Genomic DNA, 26,606 nt, shown 5'->3' with positions numbered 1-26,606 from the left:
TGCACTTACCGCACAGTTCAAAGACACGCTGAGATGCATACAGCACAAACGTCAATGCCAATGCTCACCACCGCAACACTTGCCATGTGCCTTAGAGGTCATCTGCTGGGGCGCCTATGATGGCCTTGCAGGCCATGGGTGGGTGTATGGTGGCCCACAAGCCCAGTGTAGCACGCGTGTGCTATTCTGGTGAAGGCAGCGAGTTTATATTCTTCGGGTCGGTGGTCTCATGGTGCCACTCTCTGAGAACACAACCAAGGATCGCGTCGCTGATTGAGGTCGAGCATTTAGCAAAAGAAATACCATACCATACAATTGCGATACTTGAATGAGCAGCGGACATGAACCAAGGAAATCTCTTAAACATCATTCATATTATGCATCACATTATCACATACATTCTACAAACAATATCACCGGTAAGTTACTTTCTGCATTGTTCAAACGCCACTTTAAGTTTCGATTGACTGATCATCTAACGCTATGTTTGTATCGATCTTGTAGGGGAAAACAACAAACAAACAAAAAACAGAAAAGGATGGAGCTGCCGACGCATATACAGTGCGGCTTTACGATCCAATAGGATGGAATCACCGACAGATTTACAGTGTGATTTTCCAATCCATGATATTACCCTCCCAAACACCGCATAGTGAGATGCAGCATATACAAAAGGTACGTATGGATTGCGAATACAGAGTCTGCTGAAAAATGTTGGATGGAAGCGACTAACATACCATCTTTTTTTTTCTGCAAACGTTCATAGTCATAAATACTACAACATGAATACCTTTGGTCATGTCCGCCTGCTCCGCGATGCATTACATTTCATTTTTAATAATAAAGCATTGCATAACAAAAATTCTGTTTTCTCTTATTTCACTTACATTTTTACTTTTGGTTGTACCTGAGATACAGTATTTGAAATATAAAGTGCCAGTATTGAATTGAAACCTATGTGTGTATGGTATGCACCACGGTGGCTAAAGTGATAATGCATCAATGCGTTGCTTGATACAACTTATTGACTGTAAACAGCAGCAGCAAGTCGGTATTAGAGCCTTCAGAATCAGAAGGCACAGCAATAGTATGCCCCATCATTTATTTTACCAATGGATGCGCATACGTATATACTCTTCCAGGTCTCAAGCTATGCTTTCCAATCTTTATCTATAATCGCACTCCAAAACTGCTCTGTTTGTGTGAGGAGTAATAGTGGATATCATCTGTTGTTGATGTTGAGACATGATGGTGGTGATAATCAGAGACTGTATGTCAAAGCTATCGATATTGCTCTTCTTGTTCTTTTGTTCTTGCGCTGTCTCAAGACTTCCTGTATACTTGACTGGTCTATTTCTGGTGGAGGAGACTCATACAATGCACATTTGAAGAGATGCCAACAGACAGCGTGGAGACTTGCTAAGGACACGGCCATCACAGTCAACTTGGACGTTAAAAATGCAACCAAGATATGTAATTTATACGAATCGAACTCACATGGTTTTGTTTGCATTTAGAAGTGAAGGCTACCCATGCGCCAGAAAGCTGTATATTGCTTTACACATCCAACAGTTTACTCACAATGGTTAGCAAGCAATTGTTCAAGTAATGATAGACCCTGCAAAACCAAATGGAGAGAAAAAGAGCATAAAAAGAAAAGAAAAAAAGAGCTGCACGAGAGCAGTGTGGAAGACACAGAAAGAGGCGAGACCCAAGGCAACCAAATTGTCAAAGGCTACCAACGAGAAACGAAAAACAGAGGATGTTGCGAAACCAAAAGCCATTTTGACGTCAAAGACCGGCAACAGTAGCACCAATCTCGAAAATAAATTTGCGATGAATTAGAAGACCAACAAGATGCGTAGACAACACAGCAGCAATAAATCTCTAAAGGACGTATACAAATATCCGAAAACCGCTTTAAATTCAACCAGTCGAGTACAACACAAACATCAACATCAAGAATCAACATCAAATACAACCGGACAAAAACTAGCAGACAACTTTAGTCAAAGCAATTTTTAGCTAATACCAACAATATGTGCAAGTAATAATGACAACATATGGCCGTATTTGAAAGTATTGATATCTAATGTCAACTATGATGTCTATAATGTTTTCAACAATCCAGATAGTGATAACGGGATCAATGTAAGAAGATACGACATAACAAGCAAAACTACTCGAACTCTTTGCTTGTGTCAAGATCCAAAATAAACATGATGTCAAATCCGATAAAGGAGAGATGACGAGTCCAACACACAATAGACATGAAATATGGATATGAAGCCAAAAGAAACAAAGAAACGGGCAACCAAGCAATCAAGGATGTTATCTACCACGACAAACAAAGGTAACATCAAAAGAAGCAGGAAGAACCGAAACTGCGGCACCGACGAAGCACTCAAATCAAAGATTTATCGTAGAAACGAATATTGTCAGGAAACAAACAAAAAGAACGAGAGGTTATCACTACCACGGATGTAACCTTACTAGCTAACATTTGCTAGATTAATACATTTTTTTCATCATTCTTTCAGATTTACTAAGTATTACAAATATAAATCGAGAAAAATATTCAACTATATTCGGAAAAGAGCAAATTTTTTTGTTCCTTAAAAAATGTGCTCCGTTATCAGTGGCTGATAGATTTACGCGTTATTAACATATGGTATCTACTAAGCTCTACACGCCACAGTTTTCTTTCTATTTTCCGGTCAGATCCGCCTATCAGTCCACTGCTGGTCCGCATGAATCATATATTTATACTAAAAAAACATCTTAAATATGCGAACACATCAATAGACAGACCACTTGTATCAGAAGCGATAGTGCGTGTCATAAGACTTGACATGTATTTGGCAGCCAGTTTTCGTTTTTCACATTTTCTGCATAATGTACTAGAGCTGGTCACCCATCTTTCTGATAAGAGCTTTTGGTGCTTTCCGTTAATATTCCCTTGCACTGTAAATCACTTCTTCACTGTAATAAATAACAAAAATAGGCAACAGCAGCTGTTACGTGGTGCCAAATGCATCTATGAGCACATAAAATCCGGTACGTCTGTCAAACTGAGCTCCGCACACGCTTTTACAAACCCACACTGCTTCCTATGGAAACCCCGTTTGACGGATCAAGTTTGATCGTTGTTGAATTCTTTGGTAACGCCCACGTACTATATATTTTGACTGAAAAAGGACTAAATGGAAAGGGAAAAAAACCAACGTTTACTGAACGAAACTAGAATACTATGTCAACAGGTAACAAAATGGCTGCAAACTATTACCACAGGAAAATAAAAGAGAGTTCAAACTGACTTAGTCACAACAATTGGATTTTGTTCCTATAAACATCAAAGCAACGTGGTGTGTACCAGCGTGATGACTTTGAAGTACGACGAAAATATGACATGCCGCTTCTCGTAAACAATAACGACGAATTAAAACATTATGTTGATCAAATTATGGAACAAATTCTGGGTAAAAGGGAGATTTAAAGAGAAAAATGGAAAGAAACAGTAGACCAGAGATAATCACCTGTCTTATATTATGTAGTATGGCTATACAAGGGCAAGCTCAACAAGTTAATTGTGGTGATTAGATCCACAGATACGGGTGATATTCTAAAACGATGGCAGTTCAACGCTGAACTCTACAAGCAGCAGCAACAGCAGCAGGAACTACAACAACGTCTTGACTATGATGGCGAGTTAACAAACGATACCAAAGCTCAGATCCGAGCTATTATGCGCAAGATTTTTGCCTGCGTGACATTTTACCTGAACTGGATACTGATGATGGTATGTTATGCGTATGCGCGCGTTGAGAAAGAAACAAAGGAAAAATCTGCTTTCTTCAGTCACATTTGTTATACTCGTTCATACAGAACAGGATGTGGATGTACCAGAAACTTGGGAGACAGATTCGAAGCTGATAAAAAGCGGTGGCGAGCATGTTCGATTTATACCACTAGAGACCAGCAAACATAAAGTCCTTCCTATTGTTGCATTTTGGGTGACCGATGATGAATGATATATGCATGTATAAAACCTAGTCCCGCTTGCCCCCTTCCTACTTCTTCAAAGATACCGCTTCTCTCTCTCTATCATCCTTCTTTTTATGACTTTTTTATATAAACTTGCTTCAAGTACAGGAATACAAAAATAATGTGTGTTAATTGGGAGATAGGGAAAAGGCAAAGTGTGTACATAAATAATGTGTTTTGGCTAAAGAAAAATATGTAGAAAGAAAGGAAGGAAGATATAGTAGCTAATCCTCTTGCAGGAAAGATGAGATAGAGGGGGAATATAATAGAAAGAGAATAACCCAAAACACAGTATTCTGCCGATTTTCTGTCCATCTTTTTTGTTTGTTTCTTATTTAACCTTCTTGACCTGGATTATACAAATAATAAGTAACTCCTTGCTCCATCAACCCTAAAACGTCACAGCATAGAAGCAAGAGAATGAGACTTACCAAAGTCGTCTGTGAATTTAATATGCTGTTGGATATCTTCTCCATTCACTGTTGGACGTGAGCTTTGAACCGCTTTGAGGAAATCTTGTAGAACAAGCTCGGGTTCCTGTAGCTGTTCGGCTTCAATATCGACCCATGTCATCTCTTGTGCATCCGGATCGCCAGGGGAGCAAGGCGTCAAGTATCTCTTTGTAGTACTTGCGTCCTCACGTCCAGGTGCCTCAATCCACTTAAAATGGGTTGCACTTTGCACCTTTCGAATTGGCTGCATCAATGCATCTCGGACAAGAATAGCAATATCAGAGCCAGAGTATCTATATGAAGATAGCGACAGAGTAAGCAACTACAAAAATTTAATTCATTCCGTTAACGAGTTGTACCCTTCAGTCATTTCTGCAAGGTGCTTATAATCAGCGGGAGTCAAGTGGCATGGAGTCGTTCCAACGTTCAGCTGGAACATGGTTGCACGAGCGTGAGGATCAGGAAGAGGGATATAGATACGCTTTTCGAATCTTATAGTTTCCAATGTTCAAGTTATAATCACACATTAAATTTGACGTCGCGTAGACAAAAGGAAGAGGCGCAAAAGGAATCTTTTCAATTACCTTCTTCGAATAGCCAAATCTAGTTGCCATGGGATGTTGGTAGCACCAAGCACCAAAACTCCGTCCATATCGTTACCAACACCGTTCATCTGGACAAGGAACTCAGTCTTTATGCGTCGGGCAGCCTCTGATTCACCATCACCACGCGAGCCGCACAAGGAATCCACTTCGTCGATAAAGATAATAGCCGGTTTGTTCTCACGTGCCATCTGGAACAGTTGCTTGACCAGACGTTCACTCTCACCAAGCCATTTCGAGACCAAGTCCGATGAGGAGACCGAGAAAAACGTCGAGTTGGCTTCGGTTGCAACAGCTTTGGCAAGATAGGATTTACCCGTGCCTGGTGGGCCATAGAGCAAAATACCTCGCCACGGCTTGCGCTTGCCAGTGAAAAAGTGAGGGAATTTGATGGGTAAGATCACAGCTTCCTTGATGGCCTCCTTGGCGCCTTCCAAACCCGCAACATCCTCCCAGCGCACATCAGGTTTCTCTGTTAGAATGACGCCTGTCAGACTGGCCCGCATCTTTTTCATTTCGGGATCGTCGTCGTCATCATCGCCTTCACCCTTTTTCCTATAAGAAATGCTAAAGGTTAGTCCAAGTTCTTCAAAGTAGTACGCGTGTGTGCGCCCTTGATAAAAGGATCTTCTTGCGTTCCATCGAGCGCTCCTGGCGATAACTAGCTTACTTTTTCACATTTTTACTTGCGCCATTGGTCCCCACCACTTCTTCTTGTTTCTTTTCTTCTTGTCCATTCAAAAACTCCTTAAGAATTTCCGCTCGATCCAGATACTCTACAAACCGCTTCCGGATCGAATCCTTTAAACGATCGTTCTTTTCATCTTGTCTATTGATGAGCCTGTCTTGACTTGACTTCTGGAAGAGAAAAACAAAACACATCCCACTTCTCTATCCCACCCCCTATCCAATCTACTTACACTTTATCGCGGTCATGAAATAATCGAGCGAGTTTTGATAGTAACCATAGGCTTCCTTGTAGTTGCCCTTGTTGTCCTCGTCCGTCGCCTTTTTGACGATTTCAATCGCTTTCTAATTTTTGTATTTCCGGGAAAACAGGATTGGGTACATTAATTAGTTGAGTCAAGAAAAAGAAGAGGTAGCTAGGGCAAGGTGGAACCTAACCAGTTATATATGTGTATGTAAAGCAGCGCACTTACGGCAAGAAACTCGGAATTCGACATTACTTATGTAAGTGATAATAAACAGTGGTAGATGGGATCGGGTGTAAGTTAGCAGTAATTGTTTAGGCACAAGCTGGTTTTTTGAAGTGAGCAACGACACCGCTCTCTCAAAGGCAAATACGGTTCTTGGCGTGGGCCAGTTGACAAAAGGGTGTGTGTGTTAGTGTAAGTGTGAAAGAGAAGCGAGAAGGGAAACAAGATTGTTGGCGTACTCCCTCCGTTCTCGGAGTTCTCGGCCTTACTTAGAAATTGTCGCCCAGCTTTTTTGCTTGGCTTTGAGCATAAATTCTTCGCTGGTCTGCTATCTACTACTAACTGGTCGAGTTTCATTCGAATGATATTTAAAAAAAGATTTCAGGTACTGATAAAATAGTGCCATTCTCTAAATCTCCGTGGAAGCAATATTACTCTATGTCGCTTAACATATTGAATTATCAAGGATTGTTTGCCTCAGACTTTTGAAGAACGATGTGTGAGGAGCGTGGTGGTGTACATACATACATACCTACTTACTTACCTACAATGCAGGAACTGCTATTATAATCCATCTAAACGGAAAGAAGTCGCTTGGCTTAAAATTGGGCCAGGCCAAGCAAATAGGAGTTATCCATCCGTAGAGATGATTATACAGACATAGGAAATGTAAAGTCGATCAGATGCAATATGCATCAATACATACAGTTCTTTTGCAACACCTATCAATAAATGCATGCCCCAGGCTTCGTACATTTTTTTTTCAAGAATTATTAGGCTCAGGTGTTCGCTTAACGAAATTGCTCGTTTCGATACCATAGGTCGCACTTCCAAACTGACTGAGAAAAAACACTACTTGTATTCACCAATTTGAACGTCTCCGAGTAAAAGTGGTGTGTCAATACAAAGACAACTTTGGAAAAAGAGACAAAAGATATAATTTAACAAGCTGTTACAGCCTTGATATTAATGTTGCATCTTTACATTGTATCACTTTACACAGACCTCGTCCTTTCATGCTGCCTTGCCTTGACATAGGCCTCGAAGAGGTAACGGTTGCTAGTAGCATGCATTGACGTTTAAACAGAAGTATCTTTGCGAATGAGTTTATAGCTATAGCACAGTTTTACGTTACTAACGCAATTAGCGTCGTCTTGCATGAAAGTAATTTGCATAGTATTCTTTTACGTAAGTTCTACATCATCAAGTCGTAACGTATTACCACTCGGTTACACATATACACTATAGCTGTTGATAGATTCTACAAACTGCCACCTTGCATTTGATCGATTTTACATATATTCATTTCAATCCTTATAAGATGAACCAATTGGGCAGCTGTATTCGTTAAGTTGGCTCCTTTTCAATTTGGTACGCTTCCAATGTAACTTTGTGTGCTGTATGGACATGCACGAGAATCAACACGACGCAGTATTATTTGTTCGGTATGTTTGCAAGTTGCATCAAATCTGATTATATTTTATACTTTTTCTATATAGTATAATTATATATATGTACACGGTGTTTGATATAAACTACGTGAGATTATTGCGAGCAAAATAACGTAGAGGGACGCGGACAGAAAAGAGAGTAGGTGTGGTGATGTGTGTGGGTTTATAAAAATGTTAATGAGAATAGATGTGGTGGTGTGGTTTTGCATAGAATGGCAAGTGCGTGGTAATGATAATGACGGTGGTAGTGGGATGATTAGTTTACATGGAGTGGTTCTTCAAGAGTGCCAAGAACAGCATCATACAGTTGCCTGTCAGTCAAGCTATCCGCATCTATATCCAGCACTTTGGCTAAAGCTTCAATTGTCCGCTTGTGGAGCTGTCTCTCTTGTTGAATTGTGGCTAGGCTGTCACCACTACGTGTATATTGTGGAGCATGCTCTTGTTGCTCGATGAAGTACTTTTGTGCCATGGCAGACGCTTGCTCGGCTCTACCGGCTTCTGCGAGTGATGCGAGGTATCGATTCCAGTTGTGATCGTCGAATGGATACTGCTCAGCTGTCAGTTCGGCCCAAAGCTGTTCAATAGCGTCAAACCGTCCTTGTTCGGCCAGTGTATCGATATAGAGGGAAACAGCAAATGGAGAAACTGTGTCAGATGTTTCGGAAGGAGAAAGCTGAAGAGGAGTAGTAATTGCCTTGTCGTCTCTGGCGAACAACAAATCGCTGTAATCCTTGACTGCTATTGGCAATGGTATGCTGCTTCCGATTTCAGGGTCCAGGTCGGCCATGTGAACAGCATCAGTTTCACGCGTGCGCAGGTGCTGCCACATTTGTTCCACAATATCCAGCCGTTCTTCCTTTTGGTACATCTTCATCAGCGATACATAGACAGCCGTACTGACCACAACGTTCAGGTCCCTCATTTGGCGAAAGATGCGCTTGGCTTCTGTAAACTGGAGTCGATCTGTATATGCACTGATAAGTGGGGCGAACAGATGGGGCGGGAGCTTGGATTCGGGAAGCTGCTGTTCTTTGCGCTTCTTCAACAAGTCGTCAACCAAAGTCGGTAGATTGCTAGTATAAGCTTCAGATGAGGCTACAATGCGCGCATCTGCCAAAGCTTCATGACTATCGTCTTTGTATTTCTCTTGTCGATCAATCGCATTGGCGACAATAGATTCGGCTAGTTCAATGTCGCCTGAGCGTACGCACGTTGCTACCAGCAGACTGTAAGTAACGTAATTCGGCTTGATGCCAGCTTGCTTCATCCGGTCATACACACGGAACCCATCTTCAAAGCGCTCGGCTTCAAAATAGCTCTGCATAAGAATAGTCCAACAGGTCACGCGGGGCTCGATATTGTTGTTCTTCATCGTATCCAGAAGCGACTCGACAGCCTTGGGTTCTTTTCGGCGCGAAAAGTAGTACATCAAAATGCCATAGGTATACTCGTTCACGCCAACAAAGGATTTGAGCATTTGTCGATAGGTAGCCAGCACCATATCCATTTCATTTTTCTTTATGTAGCCGTGCATCAGGACGTTGTAAACTTGGGTATTGAGTCGATGTTTCTGCACCATCTTCTGGAACAACCGTTCTGCGCCTCGTAGGTCGCCAGCCTTGGTATGTGCCTCGAGCAATGCCGTGTTCGTGAACACGTTCGTCCGTGTGCCGATATTGCCCATCATTTTCACCACCTTGTTAGCTCCCACGACGTTGCCTTGGTCAGCAAGGAGACCGAGCAGTGGAGTAAACGTTCTTGGTTCTGGCCGCAGCTTTGCATCGACCATCAAGTCTATCAAATCGAGTACACCTTTCATGTAGTTGTTGCGGATGAACGATCGTATCATCAAGTTGTACGTCACTTGATTCGCCAGTGCACCACTGTTGCCACGTGTATTGCGCATGCTCTTCAAGACCTGGAGTGCCGCCACCTTGTCGTCGTGCTTCAAAAAACATTCTATTACGGACGAGTAAATGTGCTGGTTGGGTTTGAGATTCTGGTTGCCGATCAGATCGCGAAACAGTCGTCGCACCATATCAGTATCACCCTTTTTGGCAAACATGTCGATCAATGGGCCGAGCGTTGCGATATCCGGCTTCAAACCATACTCTTGCAGCATTGCGTACGCGCGACTTGCACCTTCAATGTCCGGCTCAGGTGACTTGTGTGCATGAATGTCGATGAGCGCGTTAAACGTGACAATCGTTGGCTCGACGCCATCGATCCGCGTCAATTCATCAAAGATCTCCATGGCCCGTTCTATGTTGCCGCTACGGCCGACCTTGTGTATTAACGCCGTACCAACCCGCACGTCCCGCTTGATTTTCTTTTTTACCATCAGATCATTGACCTCGAGCGCATATTCTGCACGACCTGCGCTGGCAAAGTACAAGACCATTTCCCGGTAAAGTGATGGCTCCAAATCAACCGTTTTGCCGCCAACGTTCATACCCACTTTGTTCCAAAACCATGACCACACCGCCTCGACTAGATCGTAGCCGTTGCCACCACCGCGTACGTTTTCCATGAGCAATCGAGTGGCAGACGGACTGGGCCGTACACCAAGCTCGATCATTTTCCCGTAAATATCCAAGGACTTTTCTGCAACGCATACGGGACCCATAACATCTTTGTGCATCTGGTACATGTCGAACATAGTATTGAATGGCTTTTGCGCATCGTCGTCCACGAGCAGCATCTGCTCTTCTTTCAAATCGAGGAACACCTGTTCCATTTCGTCCAGCTTGCCGTTCATTCCCAACAATCGCATAATGGAAATTTTTTCTCTGCGACCAATGCGGTACCCAAGCGCTGCCATGTCGTCTGCGAGTGTCAGTACATATTCCAGGCCTTGTTTATGGTTTGATTTATGGTTAAACAGCCGTATCAAATCGCGGTATTGATCCCGTGTTAAGCAGTGCTGCATGTTTCGCGACGTCAGATCTGTGTAGCATTCCCAAGCCAACTTTGGGTTTTTGACTTGACGTAAGGCTTGAAACATAATGTCGAGCAACGAGTGCACTGTCGACGCAGACGATTGTTCCAAAGCAGCCGCAAGTACCATTTCGCGATCTGTGGCTATATCTTCTGCTGATCGTAGCTTTCGAGAATGATGTCTCGTCGTACCGGCGACACGTGTAGAGTATCTTCGTTGTTGTTGTATTGTTGGTATTAACCATGTTTGTTGGCATGTCGTTGCCCGCCGAGATCCAGAAATCGATGATCGTGATAATTGGTGCTGTTCGTGTTGTCCCTGACGACTAGGGTTGAGTTGCCAACGCGTAGAAATCGCGTGCCGGCTACTATTGCTATTCGTATGGTGACCGCGATTCTGAATTACAGACGCGAATCCGTTTTTCGTGGTCTTCATCGTTGTTGCACCATTACCATCGATGAGGCCTTCTACCCATATATTATGACATAACCGTGCAGCAGACCAAGCGTACGATGCGCTGTCGTTCTTTAATCGACCACTTTTCTACACAAACAAAACACGAATACACAAGTTACCAACAATGAAACCATTCTCTTTCTTTCATGATTCCTTTATTTTTTCAAAGAGTTTTATTTTCTTTACCTTGCACTGTTTACACCTTCCTATAACGAACATAAAAGTTTTGTTGTCACACTGGACGCTCTAGCTGTTTTACACTTCAAAGTGACGAAAGCAAAAAAAGAAAAATAGTGCTGGGATTCAAAAAAATAAAAAGATGGGATGATTTCAGAGGCAGCGAATTGGAGGCTTCTGGCAGTCGGGCGGTACCCGTAGAGACCTAGCCAGTTAAATTTACAGAATAAAGTGCGGTATAGAAAAACTGACCAATTGCTTGTAAAAAATAAAGTGCGGCATTGTTATTTACGCCAATAACAAAGGTGGAATAAAGTCTGTCCAATCAGGAATAAAGAATAACAGCCAGCGTTACACAAAAGCTTGAGTGCGTTCCGCAGTATATATATAGCTGCTGGGAACCCTAGTGCAGGGTGAATACTCGGGTTACTGCTGCTACAACCACTTTGACACGACACTGTCAAAAAGTACTTTTTTACGTTTGACATATCTACACACAGTGAAGTATGTTTCCACTGCTCGACTCTCACTTATTGAGGGACATTCTCTCAATTTTGCTCATTTATTTTTCATCAGTTTAACGATTTAATGACACCGATGGTGGGACGCGATGAGGAAACCTTGGCAACGCCTAAAGTATTTGAGCCGTACCTGACAAGTGTCCGCAACAAAATTGACAGAGAAAGAAGAAGCAAAGGAATGCCAGCTTGCTACGAAAACAAGACCTTTTGGGTTTTGCCACCAGCGCCCTTTTTCGCTATGTACAAGAAGAAATACTTTGAACCAACCGACTTATATTTGCCACGTGTGTTCGTTTGGCTTGTCCACCTTTTGGTAGAAGAGCTCAAGTGTCCCAAGTGCAAGCAAAAACTCACAGAGCTTGGATTTCCATCAAACCCACTTGCCAGACGCATCGCAGACGACGACGACTTTTTTTACATCCTATCCTATCGATATCAATGCAAAAACGACGGATGCGACGTCAACACAATTATGGGCACAGACGAGAACTTGATAGAAAAATCGCTACCCATACAACTTGCGCTCGAATACCCGGCCACACTTTCACATAAAAGTGGTGTATCCAAGGAGTTGATGACAAATATGCGGCTGTGCTTTGGTAACGGAATGGGGCCCGGTCCATTTGCAAAAGCATTGAGCACTAGACACCACCTGCGACACGACAAAATTGAATGGCAGTATGCGGAAGGAAGACCACAGCAGCAAGAACATTCTAACGAACAGCAAAATCCATCACCCACTAGACAGTCAGCAATCAATTCGTTTTATAAACCAGTGCACTCGGCATCAAGGCAGTTCAAGAATTTCCCATCATTCGATGATCGAGATGGATATGGTGGTTCGACACCTGGTCCTAAGTATCTCACAAAAATGTACAATGAATTTGTTGAAATGCATATAAACGACCACTACAACCACATGAGTTCTCTACCAGCCACCATAATCAACATTGACCACAGCCATAAGGTGAGTTTAATTTATTTGCTTTTGTGTATATATTCTGACAAGTGCTTTGTTTGTTTTTGATAATAGGTGACAAAGCATCTTTGCAAACTGGATTCGTGCAAAATTTTTGAAGGGTTGGTATCAATGACAAACGAATACGGAGAGATTCGGTATCAAGCTTTTGTGCCTACTACATCCATGGATCACATAGAACAAGGAATACAAGGTATACTATACTTTCTTTCTTACAATTTCCTCTGATTGCATTACAGTAACCGAAACTAATTTTTGCGATTAGCCATGCTACAAAGTCTTACTGCCCATGGTCATCGTCACCCAGAAATCCTTTTTACTGACAAAGTCGAGGCCGATAAACAGTTTTTTGAAACACAAATCGAATCTCTTCGTACTGAAGTTCATCCACGTATAGTCGCTGATCCATATTATCATCTGCCGCAGCTACAGCTACCACCAACAATTTCAGTAACAATTCACAGCTCACCTTTGCAAATCGAAGCTGCTTTGACACCACTACTCGAACAAAATGGCACTGAACAGCAACCGATCGTCGTTGGTCTTGACGCAGAGTGGACATTTCATGAAAATGATCCAACGTGGCATCCAGTATCAATAATACAAGTTGCATATGACGACCGAGTATCAATATTAAAGCTGGAGAAGTTATCATCATTGCCACATGCTATCTGGACGCTGCTTAATCGCAAAGATATCATCAAGGTTGGGCGTAACATCGCAAATGATATCACTCGGCTTTCACAATCTTTTCCTCAACAATTCAATAACCTTCAAGCATCCAATGTCGTGGACCTGTTGACAATATGCAACGAGTACAAATGCAAACCAATTACTGGAACAAGTCTGGCAGATATGTGCGCAACAATTCTACAACATCGTCTATCCAAGGATTTACAACAAGGCAATTGGGAAGGTCGACTTACTGACGAGCAAGTACACTATGCAGCTTTGGATGCCTGGAGTAGTCGGCAAATTTATCTCCAAGTGACATCGCCTAGAAACGACATCATAAATCGACGAGCTGGTGTACATGTAACAGTACTAAGCGACGATGGTACTGTGGAGGTGGCGCGCGGGAAAATCAGCGATGCTAGACAAAGTGGGTATGTACATATTCTCTCCCTTACTTACTCCTTGCTTGCACCAATTCATAGTAGGAATAACACAATAAGTCAAATCATATTACTAATATTAAGCTAACCCTGACTTTTTTCCAGAATCTTTAATAAGCGGACGATAACGGAAAATCGTGCACTGGTTGAAGTTACTACTGTCTTGGTCCCTGCGGCAAAGTTGCAATTATGTGATAGCCAGCCACTTTCGTCATTTGGTGCTGCTCCGTTTTGTATATTAGTGCGTTTGTTGTCACTCCGTCCTTGTTATCAACTTATTAAGCCTGTCGCCACCGTGCACAACGAGGAAACACTAAACATATCGCAGAGCGTGGATCATCCGGAATCGCAAGGTGGTCAAACTGATCATAGCAGCGACAATGACGTGCAAGCATGGGATATTAATGAAACCGACTCGGAAGACGACAGTGACGATGATATGCCGGTACCAACGCCAAACACTTTAGCTATCGACGAGAGCTCCAAGATTTATGGCAGTCACCTCCTCGATCCTATTTTACAAAAGTATCGACCACAACGCTTGGAACAAGATAACGCCATCCACACCAGAATCGTCCAAGATGCTTGGCATGCGCTCAAGAGAATCTCAATACCAAAGAAACATGGGTTACGCATAGAATTCCAACGTAAATTAACCGACGCAATTTTGTGGATGGATTCTGGAGATGTTGCAGCTGTCACCCGGGTTCTGCATGAAAAAGGAGAGAGATTTGAATTGGGTATATATCTATATGATTCTCTTTCATTGTGGGCGACAACAAGCTTAATTTGAAATATCAAAACCATGTTATTTTAGTTCGTTGGCGTCGCAAATCTTGGATTAACGAGCGAATACGCCGCGTTGTCCCACCACCATCAAAAATTGTACAAGATGTGTACGATTTATTCATGACGTTTGGACCTCTGAAATGCGCCTCAAGTGGTCGACCTTTATTTGACAAACAGGCCTGGAAAGACGCACGAAATTTGCTACAGCTTATTGGCAAAGGATATTTGAGCGATCCACCTGGGACATCATTGTACTTGTTTCGACGACGGGATGAAAATGGTTTGGCAGTATATCAATGTCTAAGGGGAACAAACTCTCTTGAGGGCGGTGTGCACCAGAATTTAAAGAGGCATTTTGGAGCTTTCAATGCGAGTCCGAGATTTGCGGTTAATTTGCTTGTCGAATATCGAACACAACATAATTTACATGTAAGTGTATCTCATAGCCTGAAAAAAGTGACCAATTTACTGAACAACTCGAACATTTTCTTATGTGGCAGGTTGGTACGCTGAATCGCACAGGCAAACAATACAAGGGACATTACGATATATGGATGAATAACAAAATCCAGCTTGCATACTTGCGACGCGAATTGCAGCTACCAAAACATTGGCTTGATTGGCAGAACACGGATCTGTTGGCCTCGACTGAAGAAAAGTTTGACATTTGCAAGACGAGCGACGAAAGCTTGGATACATATGGCATGCAGCGTTACAGACCATCAATTGAACAGGCCAACAAACGAGATAATGCAGCTGTGAGAGCAGCATATTTAGCATCTCGTCAAGGCACCCGGTATCCAATACTACCTGTACATACAAAAGAAGAGGTAGCTTTGTTCAACCGACAGATATCTCAATTCTACAACAGTCAGCAACCGAACTCAACGAGGTGGACCGTTTTTGCCAAGTCATGGAACTCGACACATACTGACGGGCGCAATATTTTTTATAAGTACCCACAGTATCTGCGCACACATTTCAACAAATGGAGTCAGAACGCGGTGATAAGGAATAGCTTGGAAGGTACAGCTCGCCCACGATCCCAAATACGTGATAACTCTGATCGTACTGCTGAAGTCTTGGAGCCTCGATCGAATCCGCCAGCACCGACACTGCCATCCTCAATACAACGTAGTACATCCAGACGACTGCAATCTAGATCTTCTGTCTACCAACCGCTTGCTCCACGGCCAATGCAACAGCAACAACAAGTTTACAGCCAATCTGATTTGTATTCCTTTGCACGTCCACCCATGTCAGCATTACCGCCACCGCCTACTACATTTACACTACAACCGCAACTGCCTCCGCCGCAATTATATCCATCATTCCAAGTGCAGCAGCATATGCACTATAGTCCTACACCTCAGCAACAAGCAATCCAGCCGCAACACCAACAGCATTATATACGGCAAATGCAACCTAGAGCTCCATCATCATCACCATCAAGCATAAGCCGTGCTGATTTCCTCAAAAGCCTACCACCAAAGAAACAGCAAAAATATTCCCGGACTTGTCAAAATGAAGGCTGCACTGATCCACAAAATTGCCCTGGCAGTCAAAACAGATCTCACCCATCATGTAGTGCAAATAATGATAATACACGAAAAAGAAAGAAATTGAACTAGTTACTCAACCACAACTTTATTTTTCCCCATATATTTGTAATAGTTTTCAATACTTTTCTCGCGTAAACAAACATATCATCAAATATACACTTTGCACTTGCGTCTACCTATTTTTTCCTTTCTTTACAATATTTGTTGTGACCGGTAGACGAAAATTCCTCACTACGGATATGGCCACCGAGCCAGGCTTCTTGTCGTCCGTCTATGTACACTCCTTCATCGAAGTGGAAAAAACATTTTCAGATCATAATCGCCAGGTTGCCTATGACTATTAGCTGTCTTTTACTTAAGTGGCCCTAACTAAATGTGACCAGACGTTCATGATCCATAAGGTAAATTATATCTGTAGTATCACTACAGGACGAAATCGTCTACCGTTTTATCTGCAGAATTGTCAACGATAGCATTTCAAAAAAAAGTTATTACAGCTTTGTGTGCTACTGGAACAGTTAAAGGAATATAATAGCTGTCAATTTGGGAAGAGTGGTTCTGACATCGTGGTCAACTCGAGCAACTGGTCCTGACTTTATTGGAAAACTATCCAGAAAAGATGTGGTATGTTGTATCATCTAATTAAACTCTTCTTTTCAGGGCGTCAGTCTGTTAAACATACTGAAGTTTTTGCTCAGCTCTTGCAGTAAGGTACGGATGAAGAAAAAAGCAATTAGAGTCTAATGTGTCTAGTATCACACTGTCACCATTGATTGCTTACGAGTATGACGTTCATTATCGTTCATGACACGATACTGAACTCTCACTGGTCACGGATCATGCTTTCCATATGATAATAATGCCCGTTTAGTAGAGAGAGCATCTGAGTGAAGTATCAATTTAATGATGATGCACCAATAGTTCTCATTGTGAAGACTTACGCCAGTTCTAATACGTACAATTGATAAAAAAAAACAATACTTTTACATTTTATGAAACGAAGGCCTAGATTTATATAGAGATTCAAGACAATGACTACAAACGAAAAGCGCTTCGTCAACGCACGATGTTATAATATCATCCATACTTTAAATACTGTTTCAGTAGGTGGCTCATTATATACCCTTCTTATACATATAAGTGGTTTTTCTCACAAAATATGTATCCTCGTCATTTTCCTTGCTCACACGCCCTTCTTTCTTTTTTTATCGCAGTACTTTATATTTTTTCTACAAAGCATCAGGTCATGCTAGTTGATCCTTCTACAACCGCAAAAAGTAATGCGGTAACGACATTCTATATCGCATTCATGCCAATTGATCCGTTTTTAGACAATCTTCCTGGACACAGCGCCAATCTTCCGTGTTGGAAACATTGGAAACTTTTCTACACTCAAGATGGACTTAAGCACTACGTGATGGAAATCAATCCAAACACAGGTGTACGCCATAGCGCTGTGTACAAACGAGGCGAGCCAGGTTTTGATAACAAGCAAAAGTTATTCGACGTAGTTTTTCCGTTCAATTTATTACGTTTCAAGCTCTACAATGCATTTTACAATGACAAGTACGATATAGCCACCAGCAACTGCAAGCACTTTGTTTTACGCGTTGTCAAGTTCTATCTAGACAAGTTTTTCCAAACCGAGAACAAGACGATGCTAGCGGATGAAATTCTTGCCCTTGGCTATACCGCCATGAACATGTGCTTCCTCCAATTACTTTGTGCTTCCTCCTCTTCTTCCACTGGCTCAGTAGCTTTCGCTGGTTACATCTGGTCACATCTTCTGCTATTATCATCATCGACAAAGTTCGTGCAGCCAAAATCTTTGGAGGAGGAGGAGATGAAAGAAGTGGAAGCATCATTACCACCATGGCCTCCAGAATTGGAACGCAGTGGCTATCGTACTCCCGAACATATACGTGTTGCTTTACGAATGGGCTTTCCTATCCCCAAGAGTGATACTAGTCATAGGCGTCCGTATAATTAATAGCTTACAAGCAGCTACAATGAATTTATTCACCTTAGTAACTATACTTGTCTCTGCATAAACTCAAAATATATACCAAATAAACACAAAGTGTCAATACCACTGCGATATGTAGCTTGTCAGCAACTCAACAATGACCGTTTTTCGAGCGTCCACAGTTGTGTCATTCATCTTTCAATATGTATTGGCATTGTTAGCCCGGTTAAGGATACGCTACGTCCCTCTACTGTACATCATGCACTATAATCAGTAAATAAAAAAGGTGCATTATCAAAGCGTACAATACTTTTATGCAGAAGGTACATAAACATTGGTCCAAGAAATCGATGTGCGTTTGTCCACCTGAAAGCGCAATAAGCTCCCCATTGGTTGGACCGGACCGTCGTTTCGGGCTGCGGGCCACCCATTCGGCCCGTGTGCCGAGTGTCGCGTGGCACGCCACCACAACACCGACCGGCGGCCCACCCACCGACGGGAATATAGGAGAATGGCCGTATTAGATAGATACGCCATGCGATGTACGGGAGAGCAACAAAAGGGGTGTGGAGATAAAGGAGGAAGAAAGGGGCGAAATATGTTATTTGCCAAATAATATATTGACAATGCCTGGTTTTATTATATCACTGATGATTGATTCAAAAATGAAAAATGTACTATGAATCATTGGTACTACCGTTAGACATGATCGAGGAAGTCGTCACGCTAGTACGTGTCTTAGAAAGTCACTTTTTATCATGCTGCTGTTCATGCAGCGCCTCCTCTACGGCAGTGTTAAACGATCCATACACTTTGCGACAGTGCTCGTAGGCATACTGCGAAACAATATAACCACCAACAGTTGAAGCAGCTAAAAGAGAGGCATGTTACTCCAAACCTTGTTCAATAAATGGCTCTTTTCTTACTTACCCATGGCAACCAATGCAGCTCTGTTCTTGTCTAATCCAAACCGTTGAACGATCGGGACTAAATGTCGAAAGAAGCTTTGAGTGACTATGCTAATTGGGGTTGTTGAATTGTCTTGTGATCTTTACATGTTACAATACCGGTCGCAACTACATATTTTTTGTTGTTACTATTTACACCATGCCTTGATGTCTTTATTTTCTCATTTACGTACTTGCACTATAAATTCCCGTTTTATATGCGTTCTGCTGACATAAACGCGGGAGTATCCAATCCTACATGATGACGATCATAGACATAGAGGGATATGCATGGAGAGGACATGCATGTATGCAGGAAGTCAGTAGATGTAACAACATGGATGCGAGTCTTATATCTGCATATTACGGGATGCTCTTGTGCAATGCCTTGCTGCACGCGTGCGTTAGCTGACATTCGATCAAATAAGGGAACAAGGGAAAAAAAAAAAAAACGGGTAATGCAAGAATACCTGTTTAAATTTTGCTCCGTGCTCTCTCTCTCTCCCGTGCTCTCTCTCTCTCTCTCTCTCTCTCTCTCTCTCTCTCTCTCTCTCTCTCTTCCTCTTCTCCCGACACACGTTTTTTCCCTTTTCACTTTTTCGTTTGTGTTATTTTTTAACAATAAAAAGCACTAATGGCCAACGAACTCTCCAAGCCAATGGCCACCGTGAGCCAAGTATACCGCGCGGTTGAAGCCGCGTTGGACGGACGAAGACTCACCATTGTCAAGAACATTGTGTTCATTCTCGTGCTTCTGAATTACTGGTCGTTTCTTTACCGCAAGTTCCTTGTCGGTGGTCCTATTCGAGCCATCCAGGATTTACAGGCTTACGTGAAGCGGGTATGAAATTTAAAACATGGGTTCTTTTTTCAAAGGTGCCGGACAGGTTGGTTGCGAGGAAGCTAAATGCAATGGCTGGGATATAGGCATTTTTCAAACAAATGCGTCGTTTACCAGCCGTGCAGGCCAAAATTGACGCTGAGTTGGGTAAAACGCTGAAAGATATGGAGCATTCGATCATGTCTCGCGAGGGTGATAATGTGGTACAGAACGTGACACTCCCAAAGCATGGGCTCTCAGCAGATAAAGTACTGGAAAATCTGAAAAGGTAAAAAAAAAGTGAGAGAGAGCGGTTCTAGGTAGAAATTGAGGATTGAGGCATATACGCGAAAAGAACGGTCGAATAATTTCTCCCTTTCTACAGCTTCCAGGAAATGCGGGCCTTGGATTGGGAAGGTGGCAAAGTTTCCGGCACAGTGTATCATGGCGGTGAAGATCTGACTAACCTCTTGGCTGACGCCTATCGGATGTATGCCGTCTCTAACCCATTGCATCCCGAAGTCTTCCCTGGCGTACGTCGCATGGAAGCTGAATCTGTTGCCATGGTACTGAGCATGTACAATGCGCCAGCAGAGGGCTGTGGCACCATGACGAGTGGCGGCACTGAGAGTATTATCATGGCATGCAAGGCGTACCGCGATATGTGCAAGGATCTGAAGGGCATCCATTACCCTGAAATGTAAGCAAAGGATGGGAAAAAGCTGGATCAATGCATGAGCATGTGAAGGTATGAACTAACATCCCAACGAATAGGGTGGTACCCGAGACGATCCATGCTGCCTTCATGAAGGCCTCCGGATACTTTAACATCAAATTGATCCTTATTCCGGCTGACCCAGTAACTGGTCAAGTCAATCTCAAAAAGATGGCGAGAGCAATTACAAGCAACACAATTATGGCAAGTAGTGGGCTTTAAGAGCTCGTAGTTTGTCTTTGCTAATTCTACATGCGCTATGCTATAAACTATATAGATTGCTGGCTCGGCTATCAATTTCCCTCACGGCACCGCAGACGATATTGTGTCGCTGGGCAAACTTGCCAAAAAGCATAAGATTGGTCTTCACGTCGACTGCTGTCTTGGAAGTTTCATCATGCCGTTCCTCGAAAAGGCTGGTCTGCCCACTGTTCCATTTGATTTTAGAGTTGATGGTGTCACATCCATCTCGTGTGACACACACAAGGTAAGCAATAAACGTGCGGCACTTTGGACCGAGCAGAAGGTCTTGATGCTAATACATGGTCTCTCTTTCTCTGTGTAGTATGGCTTTGCTCCAAAGGGCTCGTCTATTGTAATGTACCGTAGCAAAAAGATTCGCAAGTATCAGTACTTCTTGTGCTCAGACTGGACAGGTGGTATTTATGCTTCTCCCAGTATTGCTGGGTCAAGGTAAGGGCTTCTCTCTTTCTCTCACTTATCTGGTGAAAAGAAAGAAAAATTGTATTTATGGATATATTTTCCTTTTTTTTTATAAAGACCGGGCGCATTGATCGCCGGCTGCTGGGCAGCTTTGATCAACGTGGGCGAAGATGGCTATCTCGAGTCGTGCAGAAGTATAGTTGGAGCACGTCAACTCATCGAAAATACGTAAGTCCACTTGATGTAAACAGGAACGAAGTACTCGTGTCTGACTCTAAAGACATACATGTAGCGTACGATCGATTTCTCAGCTTCATGTCGTCGGTAACCCTATTGCCTCTGTCATTGCCTTTGGCGCCGCCGAACCAATAAACATTTACGATGTTGGAGATATGCTTTCAGAGCGTGGTTGGAACCTTAGCCCACTCCAAAACCCTGCTGCACTTCACATCTCTGTCACGTTACCATGGGTGCCTAGTGCCGAAAAGTTTGCACAAGATCTCAAGGAAGTCGTAGCAGAGCTGGTTGCCGATCCATCAAAGTCTAAGGGAACGACAGCTGGTATTTATGGAACAGCTGCAAGCATTCCAGACCGGACAATCGTTGAAGATGTCGCAGCTGGCTTTGTGGATCTGTTATACAAGGCGTAAATGTCACTCTCCTCTCCTCCTCTCAGCTTTTATTCTTCCCTTTTCATATTCAATCCAATGCATCTCTCGAATCTTAGAAGCTCAACTAATAATACTGTCAATATTCATATTCTTATGCCACTCAGGATTCACTATATTTTTCTAATTTATGCTATAATTCACGAGTAATTTTGACATGATTAGAGACTACAGCTTGACAGCTTGAAGAAGCAGCTAGTCTCTCCATATTCATATATGGCATTAGAAGAGTGCTGCTGCTATATTACTCAGTGCCTAAGTCTGTTTATTTTACAAGTTTTGTGGAGTATTAGTGACGAGCCACAGTCTTTGCATCAGCTTGTGCGGTTGGAAATACTACATGAAACAATAGAAAAATGTCTTAGAGAACTTGAGCATTATCCAATGCTTAATGAAGAGCGAAATATTACCAAGCATATCGGCAATGTTGACGTGAGGAGGTCGACCAGCAGTAAACACAATAAGTTCTGCAATATCCTGAGCGACGAGAGGCTGCATTCCAGTATATACGTTATCTGCCTTGTCCTTATCGCCACGGAAACGCACAGTTGAGAACTCGGTATTGACGAGGCCAGGGCAGATACCCGACACGCGGATGGGCGTATCCACTAATTCGTGACGCAAAGAAGCAGTGATGGCCTCAACGGCATACTTGGTAGCTAAAAAGAACAAGAGTTTTATCACACATTAGCCCGGAAAAGAGAATGCCAGAGGATTGATCCTTTTCCCACTCTCATATCTTACCGCAGTAAATGCTACCGCCAGCATAGGCCTGTTTGCCAGCAATGGATCCGAGATTGATGATATGTCCCGTCTGTCGCTCCTTCATGCTCGGAAGCACTGCCTTGGTAAGGAATACGAGTCCCTTGACATTGGTCTGGATCATTTGATCAAACTCGTCTTCATCAACATCTACAAGATGATCTACACCGAGTACCATACCAGCGTTGTTGACAAGCACATCTACTGGTGGAACGCTTGCTACAACACTATCGATCTGGCTCTTTCGACGGACATCCAATTCAACAGCAGTGACAGTGATAGATGGATACTGCTTCTCAAGCTCTTGCTTCAATCCTTGAAGACGTTCCAGGCGTCGAGCTGTCAGGATCTAATTAAGGATTTCCACGCTCCTTTTAGCAACACGTTTATATTACATCACTCAAGATATACGTTGGTAACTGTAACGTACTAGGTTGGAACCTTCCTTTGCGAATTCGCGTGCAGTTGCTTCGCCAATGCCAGCAGAGGCTCCAGTACTTTTTTTTGTAATTTCCCACGTCGTTCTCACAATTAGAAATGTCTTTCTCTCTGCGATCGACTTTCTTTTTCTGTGTATAATGGTAGTTGAGCTTACATGAACACATTCTTTCCTTCGAGGCGTCCCATTCTGATTAAATATGAAAAAGGTGGTAGATAAAGCGTACGTGTACAACAAAAGTGTGGACTGTGGTGTAAATGCGCTAAAATCAAACTCGATATGTAGCTCTTGTGCAACGCGACCATTGTCTGGGTAGTACTTTTACCCACGCGGATCAATGCGAATTCTACCAATACTGCGCAGGATCGCTGTCATGTACCTTGAACATCGATGAGTTTTCCTGGTAGATTCCATTTTCTAGTTAAGATTACATTTTATAAGTACACGTATGCTATTTGTACGGAGTATGTTAATATATGTTTGAACTAAGTTTCTATGTGATACCTCTCAAGTCAGGGTCTACCATCAACTACTTACTATGATAACAATGATTCTTATCATCCAGCAGCTTACAGGTGATGAATGGATTTTGAGCACGATTGATTGGTATAGCTCTATGATATGTTTGAAAAAAAAAACGAAACCTATTTTACGTAAAGTATAGACGCGATTTTTTTGAAGGAAAAGGTGGAAGAAAAGGGCAATTACAATTGGGCTAGAGATATCATACATAGCTCAAATGTAATAGGTCAGAAACGTGTAGATGTATGATAAAAAAACAGTCTGGTTGTTCAAAAGATGAGTTATCCAGTTGTATAATGAGTTTTCGTCATTGGTTTTTTGATCAGCGAAACTTTTCTTCCCAGAAAAAATACGAAGGAAGTATTTGGTTCTGCAGTCATCATAATATTCCTCCTCTGAATGTTTTTTTGCTGAGAGTAACGCTAACTGCCAGTCTTCTTGAGATTCTAAAAGGATTTTGTCACCGTCCTCGTCTTTGAAATACATGGCGTGCGTGTACTCCAACACGGACAGCTCGTAAAGTTTTCCGATCTTCTAGACCGCAGTTAATGGAAAGAAAGATAAATCACTGCAGCAATATGAGCAGTAATAATCGTTTACCTCTTCTTTGAAGCTGTAAAAGCCGAGATCTGCTGGTACTATAAAGCGATGCATTTTCCTTCTGCTATCGGTGACTTTAATGTCGAGAATATCTCTATTGTCATCGTAGGACATTTTTGGGACAATGGTAAGGCCGTGAATGGAAAGTGTTTGAAGGTTGAAAAAAGAAGCTACATGTTTGAAAAACTGTCGGCTTGAAGCTTTTGTACTCTGTTCATTGCGAAACGATGATTAAAATCACCTGTATGTAGAAGAGCGTTGACTGAATGAGAGTCGCATTTATCAGTAGTTGCTTCCTCCGCTGTCACCTATTTATCGAAACCGTTAAGAAAGCATAAGAAGCCATGAACCAGAAATTATGTGCTATATCAGTTGGCAATTAGCAAATGCGGCCGTGCACATATCTAATGATAGGTATAATTACTGTATAATAAACTGGTGTCAACAGTACTCTGTGATCAAGAAGGACGACAGACCTCCATGATAATTACTTTCCAAGTTCATCTCTTCAAAGTATATTGCTTTAAGTGGTGTAGTAATAAATAGAGTGACAGCGATGATGGCAGGCTCCCTCCTAGCAGTAGCTCAGGTCTTTTCTCCAAGGCAGAGAGGATTCCCTCTCTCACTCTTTCCGAGGGCGTGATTCAATTTGTCATACGCTTCCCCACGGATTAACCTAAAAGTCCGCTGTGGGTGGGTTTCTTAATTCGCCAATTTCATGTGTCAGCACTTTTTGCACCAGCTCTTTTGCTTTCAATGAGAGAAGATCTTATACAATCGGCCGTATCGTTCCTCACCGATCCTAAAGTCCAATCGGCGGAATTGACAAAGAAAGTCTCCTTTTTGGAATCCAAGGGCATGACGTCCGAGGAGATTGAGGAAGCCATGTCTCGTGCTAACGGTAAAGCACCCAGTACTACTACAACAACTACTGTAGCCAGCACTGTCCCTCAAGCGGGTGCAGTAAGACAGTATGCTCCAGCAGGCGCTGTAGCAGCACAACCCATGGCAGGCCCACCTGTACCTGCTCGACCTTCGTATGACTGGCGCGATGTGTTTATTGCCGCTGTTTTAGCCGGAGGTGCAACATATGGCCTGTGGACGTTGGCTAAGGTAAGAAGGTTTCAGAATAATCAGAGGGAAGGAAGAGTGGAGTGGTTTCTAGTTAGACATGCTGTTTTCTAGAATCTAAAGAGCTAAGTCAACTGTGGTATAGCGAGTGTTTGGTCCATGGTTCAAGGTTCCCTCACAAGATCAGCTGGAAAAGGATAAGGAAGCACTGGACGCACAATTCCAAGCCGGTAAGTAGTATGTGACTAAACATGGATATTTAGTGAGGACGACTTATTGATTTGCATAACTCGATTGCTATTGAACAGTGGAAGAGTCACTGAAAGATATTAAGGATCAAACCGAGGAGGCATTGACCTCTGTCTCCACACAATCGGATAAGGTCAACGACTCGTTGAACAGTTTGGAAGCGGTGTTGGAAGACCTGAAGAAGGGCGACGAGGCACGCAAGACAGAATTTAATCATGTCAAGGACGATGTAGAGGCGCTCAAGGAGCTCGTGCCAAAGGTACAATATAATGAGGCGAAAAGGGAAGGGAAGCAATTTCGTCCGTGGCGTTTTCCTGATACTAATTTGGCGAAATTCTAGATGATGGATCGTAACAAAGAAGCACAAAACGCCGTGTTAGAAGATTTGCAGAACGAATTAAAATCCCTTAAATCGCTTATCGTCAGTCGACGACCAGCAATGCCTGAGCAGGCATCAGGCGCCAATAACACCAGCAACAGCCCTGTCGTTAACGGTCTGTCGCCAAGTTTGTCAGCAGCTTTAAATGGCAATAATACCAGCAAGAGTGCCGGTATTCCGGCTTGGCAGATGGCCGCGACAAAGTCGGGTGACGCCCCTGCCACTTCTGCTGCCACTACCGCCGCTCCTCCTGTTATCTCCACGGGCGGTTCAACCTCTTCTCCTTCACCCTCTGTTGAGCCTGCTGCTGCTGCTGCTTCTTCTTCAAACACAGAAACTGCACAGGAGAACCAAGCCTAAGATCCCCCAATTCCTCCCTACTGTTTTCTCGTACCTGTACTGTTGTAGATAATTCGTTTTGTTTATTACCTCCGAATACCAAGATATTTGAGTCAAAAGCACGCCCGATTGTTCTACATTACCGGGTGGAAAACCTGATGATTGTCACACCAGGAAACCCGGCAAAGGTTCTACCGGCCTATAACTGGATTGAAAGTCG

General features: G+C 42.9%; 9 protein-coding genes across 9 annotated transcripts; 4 read left to right on the top strand and 5 right to left on the bottom strand.

Annotated features, from left to right (window-relative positions):
• Positions 1-3,252: 3,252 nt before the first annotated feature.
• On the top strand, positions 3,253-4,031 carry BDB00DRAFT_904501 (DNA-binding protein; the record flags this gene model as incomplete). The annotated part of the gene is made up of 4 exons (XM_053128575.1): positions 3,253-3,274; positions 3,359-3,479; positions 3,555-3,803; positions 3,859-4,031. The coding sequence occupies exons 1-4, from the start codon at positions 3,269-3,271 to the stop codon at positions 4,029-4,031; spliced, it is 549 nt and encodes a 182-aa protein (XP_052985283.1). The 5' UTR covers positions 3,253-3,268.
• Positions 3,882-6,576, bottom strand: BDB00DRAFT_797853 (P-loop containing nucleoside triphosphate hydrolase protein). Its single transcript, XM_053121575.1, has 7 exons — positions 6,259-6,576; positions 6,019-6,130; positions 5,769-5,922; positions 5,081-5,653; positions 4,856-4,987; positions 4,476-4,789; positions 3,882-4,393 (listed from the first exon to the last, which is right to left on the bottom strand). The coding sequence occupies exons 1-7, from the start codon at positions 6,280-6,282 to the stop codon at positions 4,380-4,382; spliced, it is 1,323 nt and encodes a 440-aa protein (XP_052985282.1). The 5' UTR covers positions 6,283-6,576; the 3' UTR covers positions 3,882-4,379.
• Positions 6,577-7,703: 1,127 nt separating this feature from the next.
• Positions 7,704-11,516, bottom strand: BDB00DRAFT_797851 (uncharacterized protein). Its single transcript, XM_053121574.1, has one exon. It carries the CDS (start codon positions 11,080-11,082, stop codon positions 7,963-7,965), a length of 3,120 nt encoding a protein of 1,039 aa, XP_052985281.1. The 5' UTR covers positions 11,083-11,516; the 3' UTR covers positions 7,704-7,962.
• A 5,444-nt stretch (positions 11,517-16,960) lies between these two features.
• Positions 16,961-18,361, top strand: BDB00DRAFT_797829 (uncharacterized protein; the record flags this gene model as incomplete). The annotated part of the gene is made up of 3 exons (XM_053121573.1): positions 16,961-17,133; positions 17,250-17,353; positions 17,461-18,361. Coding segments are annotated over exons 2-3 (848 nt in total), but the record flags the coding sequence as incomplete, so codon positions are not given.
• A 460-nt stretch (positions 18,362-18,821) lies between these two features.
• On the bottom strand, positions 18,822-19,604 carry BDB00DRAFT_797826 (uncharacterized protein). The gene is made up of 5 exons (XM_053121572.1): positions 19,527-19,604; positions 19,354-19,414; positions 19,268-19,288; positions 19,143-19,199; positions 18,822-19,083 (listed from the first exon to the last, which is right to left on the bottom strand). Exons 1-5 carry the CDS (start codon positions 19,572-19,574, stop codon positions 18,959-18,961), a joined length of 312 nt encoding a protein of 103 aa, XP_052985279.1. The 5' UTR covers positions 19,575-19,604; the 3' UTR covers positions 18,822-18,958.
• A 96-nt stretch (positions 19,605-19,700) lies between these two features.
• Positions 19,701-22,123, top strand: BDB00DRAFT_797821 (pyridoxal phosphate-dependent transferase). Its single transcript, XM_053121571.1, has 8 exons — positions 19,701-20,000; positions 20,087-20,268; positions 20,365-20,679; positions 20,754-20,898; positions 20,972-21,181; positions 21,260-21,387; positions 21,475-21,585; positions 21,650-22,123. Exons 1-8 carry the CDS (start codon positions 19,794-19,796, stop codon positions 22,005-22,007), a joined length of 1,656 nt encoding a protein of 551 aa, XP_052985278.1. The 5' UTR covers positions 19,701-19,793; the 3' UTR covers positions 22,008-22,123.
• On the bottom strand, positions 22,124-23,472 carry BDB00DRAFT_797820 (uncharacterized protein). Its single transcript, XM_053121570.1, has 5 exons — positions 23,383-23,472; positions 23,218-23,284; positions 22,770-23,136; positions 22,436-22,684; positions 22,124-22,361 (listed from the first exon to the last, which is right to left on the bottom strand). Exons 1-5 carry the CDS (start codon positions 23,412-23,414, stop codon positions 22,315-22,317), a joined length of 762 nt encoding a protein of 253 aa, XP_052985277.1. The 5' UTR covers positions 23,415-23,472; the 3' UTR covers positions 22,124-22,314.
• A 317-nt stretch (positions 23,473-23,789) lies between these two features.
• On the bottom strand, positions 23,790-24,859 carry BDB00DRAFT_330543 (uncharacterized protein). Its single transcript, XM_053116968.1, has 4 exons — positions 24,800-24,859; positions 24,590-24,656; positions 24,349-24,442; positions 23,790-24,279 (listed from the first exon to the last, which is right to left on the bottom strand). Exons 2-4 carry the CDS (start codon positions 24,625-24,627, stop codon positions 23,962-23,964), a joined length of 450 nt encoding a protein of 149 aa, XP_052985276.1. The 5' UTR covers positions 24,628-24,656; positions 24,800-24,859; the 3' UTR covers positions 23,790-23,961.
• Positions 24,860-25,104: 245 nt separating this feature from the next.
• BDB00DRAFT_745548 (peroxisomal membrane anchor protein conserved region-domain-containing protein) lies at positions 25,105-26,287 on the top strand (the record flags this gene model as incomplete). The annotated part of the gene is made up of 4 exons (XM_053118531.1): positions 25,105-25,461; positions 25,565-25,649; positions 25,728-25,885; positions 26,009-26,287. Coding segments are annotated over 4 exons (879 nt in total), but the record flags the coding sequence as incomplete, so codon positions are not given.
• Between the last annotated feature and the right edge of the window lie 319 nt (positions 26,288-26,606).

Source organism: Zychaea mexicana, assembly GCF_025766255.1.
Source record: "Zychaea mexicana strain RSA 1403 chromosome Unknown BDB00scaffold_3, whole genome shotgun sequence".
Classification (NCBI taxonomy): Eukaryota; Fungi; Mucoromycota; class Mucoromycetes; order Mucorales; family Lichtheimiaceae; genus Zychaea; species Zychaea mexicana.
This window is presented reverse-complemented; position numbering and strand designations above follow the sequence as displayed.

Bases quoted from the DNA above. Each gene is read 5' to 3' on its own strand.
- BDB00DRAFT_797853 (XM_053121575.1), bottom strand. From the start codon at position 6,282: ATGTCGAATTCCGAGTTTCTTGCC. The intron at 5,654-5,768 runs GTAAGCTAGTTA...CATTTCTTATAG, and splicing joins GCAAGTAAAAATGTGAAAAA to GAAAAAGGGTGAAGGCGATG. The intron at 4,790-4,855 runs GTACAACTCGTT...ATCTTCATATAG, and splicing joins CTTGCAGAAATGACTGAAGG to ATACTCTGGCTCTGATATTG.
- BDB00DRAFT_797851 (XM_053121574.1), bottom strand. From the start codon at position 11,082: ATGAAGACCACGAAAAACGGATTCGCGTCTGTAATTCAGAATCGCGGT.
- BDB00DRAFT_797826 (XM_053121572.1), bottom strand. From the start codon at position 19,574: ATGTCAGCTAACGCACGCGTGCAGCAAGGCATTGCACAAGAGCATCCC. The intron at 19,415-19,526 runs GTAATATGCAGA...GTCATCATGTAG, and splicing joins GCATTGCACAAGAGCATCCC to GATTGGATACTCCCGCGTTT. The intron at 19,289-19,353 runs GTACGTAAATGA...AAAAATATGTAG, and splicing joins AACGGGAATTTATAGTGCAA to TTGCGACCGGTATTGTAACA.
- BDB00DRAFT_797821 (XM_053121571.1), top strand. From the start codon at position 19,794: ATGGCCAACGAACTCTCCAAGCCAATGGCCACCGTGAGCCAAGTATAC. The intron at 21,388-21,474 runs GTAAGGGCTTCT...TTTTTTATAAAG, and splicing joins CCCAGTATTGCTGGGTCAAG to ACCGGGCGCATTGATCGCCG. The intron at 21,586-21,649 runs GTAAGTCCACTT...ACATACATGTAG, and splicing joins CGTCAACTCATCGAAAATAC to CGTACGATCGATTTCTCAGC.
- BDB00DRAFT_797820 (XM_053121570.1), bottom strand. From the start codon at position 23,414: ATGGGACGCCTCGAAGGAAAGAATGTGTTCAT. The intron at 23,285-23,382 runs GTAAGCTCAACT...TACAAAAAAAAG, and splicing joins GAAGGAAAGAATGTGTTCAT to TACTGGAGCCTCTGCTGGCA. The intron at 23,137-23,217 runs GTACGTTACAGT...ATCCTTAATTAG, and splicing joins CAAAGGAAGGTTCCAACCTA to ATCCTGACAGCTCGACGCCT.
- BDB00DRAFT_330543 (XM_053116968.1), bottom strand. From the start codon at position 24,627: ATGCGACTCTCATTCAGTCAACGCTCTTCTACATACAG. The intron at 24,443-24,589 runs GTGATTTTAATC...CGATGACAATAG, and splicing joins CAACGCTCTTCTACATACAG to AGATATTCTCGACATTAAAG. The intron at 24,280-24,348 runs GTAAACGATTAT...GCGGTCTAGAAG, and splicing joins TTTACAGCTTCAAAGAAGAG to ATCGGAAAACTTTACGAGCT.